Below are 5102 nucleotides of genomic sequence, written 5' to 3' on the forward strand. Positions count from 1 at the left end.
TGGAGGTTTGAGTCTAATCAGAGGCACCTCAGAAGTAAAGCCTGGCGATCTCACTTCTGAAAAATCAGCCACTGAAAACGCCATGGAGCACAGTTCTACTCTGACTCTCATGGGTCTGCATGAGTTAGACTCAGTGCCAACTGGGTTTTGCCCTGGCTTGAGTGGAACAACCTCTCCACTTTCTGTACTGGGCATCTGCTCTTCTGACCCAAGGCATCCGGGAAAGGCATGGAGTGACTTCCCTGTTGCCGGTGCTCCTCGTAGGACGATGTGAGCACTGGGGCAGTTCTGTCGATACAGGAATGCTGAGCACGAGGTAGGTATCATGCACTCACTTGAATTCTCATGAGTAGATGCTGTTATTTACCTTACTAACGAGAAGACTGTAAGGAGCTCTGGTGGTGTAGTAGTTAAAGCATTTGGCTGCTAACCAAAAGGTCAGCAGTTCAAACCCACAAACTTCCCCATGGAAAGAAGATGAGGCAATCTGCTTCTGTAAAAATTCATAGCCTTGGGAACCCAAGAGGGATCACTAGTCGGAATTGACTTGATGGCAGTGAGTTTGTTTTTGGAAGAAGGAGACTGTGGCTTAGAGAGGTTCAGTAAAAAGGCTCAAGGTCACAGAGCTGCTAAATCACAGAGCATGGATTCAAACCCTAGGTTCTCCATCGACCATAATGGGCAATCTCTCCATCTCCTACCTTCAGCCACAATGTTGTTTTTGCCCAAGATTATTCCTTGTATCTCTGTATCACATCCCATCTCCCGTAACTGGCTTCTTCCTCTTGGCTCACACTCATGTACTTTCTCCAACTTGAAAGCAAACCAATGCACACAAACATTTCCCTTGACCCCATGCTCTCTTGTAATCACTGTTCTCCAACCCGCCCTTCACATCTACCCTCATCACCTCTATTTCCTCATCTCCCTTCACACCCCAACCTACGGCATTTCACTAAGACCACTCAAGGTAGGCCTTCTTGTGGCCAGACTCACTGCTGGTGGTGGGTGACACTCCTGACCACCTTTTTATTAAACTTTCAATGGTCCGCATCTCCCTTGGTTGACCTCCTATTCAGCTCCCCATTCTCTATCTTCTTGAGGAACTCAGAGGTCAGGAAACCAAAGTAGGAGCATCCTGATACATTACAAACCTGATACCTGAGTCTCTGTGGCCTCAGGATGGATAAGTGTGTGCATTTATTCCTTACTGGAGGGGGAGTCTGTTCCAGTCCTACACACACATGTTGTGACTAGGAATTAAAGTCACTGAGGGTGAGGATCAGGAGGACTCACTGCAGCTGCACTTTAGGTTGTGGCCAGCAATGTCACAAATTACATTTGGGGCCCAGTATGAAGACCTCTAACATTGACTGAAGGAGCCCAGGTGGCATGTCTTAGGCAGGGTTCCCTAGAGAAGCAAAATCAGTGAAGCTTAAACAGACACATACACACACACACACACACACACACACACTCACACACTGAGAGATTGATCTCAAGGAAATGGCTCATGTGGTTGTCGAAGTTGGTAAGTCTCAAGTCTCCAGGTCAGGGGTCAGGCCAGAGGCTTCTCCTGACTTATGTAGCTACAGGGGCTGACAAACCCAAGATCAGTGAGCAATACAGCAGCCACTGGCTGCCAAGGCTGATGAATCCAAGATTGGCAGGTAAGATGGCAGGCTGCTGGCTCACAGGCTGTGGAGACAGCAATGCCATGAGTGACAGGTGTTAGGAAAGTGTGGAAGCACAGAAGTTCAAGTGAAAATAAGAAGAGGAGAGAATAACCATAACCTTGACAGATCAGAGCAGGCTTTATTAAAGAAAAGCCTGTGAGGGACTATCTAGGAGCAACGTGAACGATGCCAGTTGCAGAGTAGAGCTGCGCCTGGGGGAAGCATTAGCCGCTTTTATAGAGACCTCTGGTGCTCTAGGGGTTTTGCAAGAGTTGTAGTTTCCAGGAAGTGGGGTTGTTTTTGACAAGGCGGGGGAGGATGTGCAGGGTCTGCAGGTGGAACTTATCCTTGAGGTTTCACAAGGCAGGGGAGGGTGTGAGGTCTGCAAGTATATAGTTTATCTCTAAGGTTTCTCAAGGCAGGGGAAGGTGTGAGGTCTGCAGGTGGAATTTATCTTTGAGGTTTCAGGGTGTCTTAGCCAAGTTTAGAGCAACCAGTTCGCTGCTTCAGCAGGCAATATGGCAGGCCACTGGTTCAAGTCCAAAGAACTGGAGATTAGATGACCATGAGTCAGATGCAGGATCCAGATCAAGGAAAAAGCCAGAGAGCTTTGCCAGAACTTCTAAATATGTTGGGTGGAGGCCACACCCCCAAGGAAACTCCCTCTGAACAGACTGGCTATTCATAGCAGACCTCGTGGAAGTGATTACGTTATATGAGATCTCATCATGGGGGATGAGTACCTCGTGGCTGCTAAACAACTTAGAATCATGACCCAGCCAAGGTGACACAACCTAACCAATCATGTTGCAGCTTGCCTGCTAAGAGAAAGGTCAGAAGTTCAAACTCAGCAGCTGCTCCTCTAGAGAAAGACGTGGGGCCATCTGCTTCTGTAAAGATTACAACCTTGGAAACCCTATGGGGCAGTTCTACTTTGTTCTATAGCGTTGTCATGAATCAGAATCCACTGGATGGCAAAAGGTAACATTGACTGACAGGGACCATGGGGAGAACAATGAAATCTTGTGTGAGGTTCCTGTGTAATCTCTCCGATTTGGCATCCATGTTTCATATATTTACGATACAAACTTATATCAAACATATAGTGAAAAGGGCTATGTGGTGCTAGGTGGCCCGAGGAAGTAAAAGATACATAAGAAAGACCCCATGTAAACAATTTTAAAGTCTAGGGAAGAGCTAGCGCATCTATAACCAAAATATAGTAAATCCCAAAAGGCCTGGAATAGCATCTCTAACTTGCTAAAAGCTCAGGTTTTCTGGGCCAGTGAGCTTGCTGGTAGGAGCCTGATGCTAAATGGGACCAAGGAACTCAGCACAGGGGACTTCTCTGCTCACTGACCATGGGGGACCCCTAAGCCTGGCCAGCCTCATCCCTGAGGGCCCCTCTGGTTCCTAAGGTGGAGAGGGGTGTTGTTGGGTTTTGGGGGGAGGGTCCAGCATCATCCTGACTTTGCTGTGTCTAGAACAGCCTGTCTCCTTAGCCAGCTATCTGCTCATTGTGATTTTGCATGTGCTGGTGATAGGGCCGATCCCAAATCATGTGCATTTAAAATGCCCCGGGCTTTGATATAAGCGTCGCCTTTATAAAGTTAACGTCGTGTTTTGGTTTCTGGAGAAATTGATCCACTGAGTGCATAGACACTGTTTAAATCGGAGAGCACAAAAATACAACTATTTTGAAATCTCGTGTTTTTAAGAGCTTTGCTTGGTCCAAACGGAGAAACAAGCCTTTTGTTGAAGTGGATGGTAGGTGAACTGTATTAAAAAAAAAAAAAAAAAAAGCACTAAAGATAGGCGTGCACACGCATATCGCGGAGAATTTATAGGGAACACTCTGTTTCCCTCATGCAGGGTGGAAAACGCGGCCAGAACGATTCTGCAGAAACTTCCTGATGAAAACAGCCGGGTCAGCCGTTCCCAAACTCGAGCCCGGCCGCTGGGGAACCCCAGCAGCGGCCCTAGCCCTTCCGGGCTGCACACTGTGCCCTGCTGGTAGTCCCTGCACGCAGCGACCCGAGGGGCTCACGGATCCACCGTCCCTGCGACGCACTGGGTCTCGGTTACACGTGCATCCCAGCCCCTTCTGGCAGAAAGACCCCAGATTAGCAACCCAGGAGTCACGTGAGCCCAATTCACGCCCCTCACTTCCCAGCATTAATCACCCCTCCCCACCAGGGCCGCCCCCCCCGCGCCGCTGGAGCGACAACCCTGCAGGGGGCTTCAGGATCTGCATCCACAAACAGCTTTTGCAAAAGGAATGGGGGGCAGAGGGGGCCCGGCTTCTTTGTTCCTTCAGCCAGTGAACTCAGTTTATGGAATTCTCTCCCATTCCCCACTCCAATCTGCAAATTTCTGCCTCTTTACAGCTTCCATTCACTGACTCTTCATCCGTCCCGGCGCTGGGCTAAGTGCTGTCTTCCTGCTTCATTTAAATCACACCGCAGCCTCGGTGAGAGGTGTCATTATCCTTATTTTACAGATGAAAAGAACTGAGGCGCAGAAAGGAACTTGCCCAGGGTCTTAAAACTAACCGAAGGGCAAAACCGCGGTTGTGAGCCCAAAGCCCTTGGTCTTCCTTGCAGCTTTCTCTGGCTTTATTATACAAGGATAGTAGCAAGTACGTATCAAGCACTTACTAGAAACCGGGAGCTGTGCAAAGGATTTCTCCAAACGATTCTGACGTAGGTCCTCCAGAGCGTGAGTGCCGGGGTTCTCATCCCTGTTCGGCCATTAACCTGCCAATTGTGATCTTGAGCAAGTTTCTTGACCTCTTTGTGAGTCTATTTCCCCGCCGCAAAATGAGGCTAAAAATACAGCTGTCTTGAAGAGTAAATAAATTAACATATCGCGTCGATACGAGTCAGAAAGGAGTTCTGGTGGTGCAGTGGTGAAAGCACTCCGCTGCGAACCAAGAGATCGGTGCCAGCCGCTTAGCGGGAGAAACATGAGGCAGTCTGCTTCTGCAAAGATTGACAGCCTTGCAAACCCTATGGGGCGATTCTGCTCTGTCCTCTAGGGTCGCTATGAGTCGGAACCGACTCATGGTAGTGGGTTTGGGTTTTGGAGGAGTCTGAATCGACTGATGGCAGTGGGTTTGGGAAGGATTAAGAAGATAAAAACCCCTCACATTTTTGTTAATTTTTTACCAGCATCTCCATTTCTCAGGAGGAAAAGGCTACGCTTGGCGAGGTTCTGCTGCTAGCTCCAACTGTCCCGCGCCCACCCCGCTGCGCAGAGCTGCGCGGAACAGGGACTGTCGCAGGTGAGTGGCACCTGGCAGGTGGGAACCACGTTTCTCCGGCTTTGCAGAAGGACGCGCTGCGCCCCCAAGCCTCCAACAGTCATCCGTGGACGCACGAGGCTGGGGGTCCGCCTCGCGCCCGCTCCGCGCGTGCGGTGGGAGGG

General features: G+C 49.6%; 1 protein-coding gene across 1 annotated transcript in view; it reads left to right on the top strand.

Annotated features, from left to right (window-relative positions):
• The window catches only part of PODXL (podocalyxin like), a 192473-nt gene that overhangs the window by 146560 nt on the left and 40811 nt on the right, over positions 1-5102 (top strand). Inside the window, exons 2-3 of the mRNA XM_042782630.1 lie at positions 3549-3689; positions 4847-4959. Coding sequence (XP_042638564.1) covers positions 3549-3689; positions 4847-4959 — 254 coding nt within the window. The remainder of the gene's footprint in view (positions 1-3548; positions 3690-4846; positions 4960-5102) is intronic.

This window comes from Orycteropus afer, unplaced genomic scaffold (assembly GCF_000298275.1).
Source record: "Orycteropus afer afer isolate SDZICR_OR568_19922 unplaced genomic scaffold, OryAfe1.0 scaffold00397, whole genome shotgun sequence".
NCBI classification, from domain to species: domain Eukaryota; kingdom Metazoa; phylum Chordata; class Mammalia; order Tubulidentata; family Orycteropodidae; genus Orycteropus; species Orycteropus afer.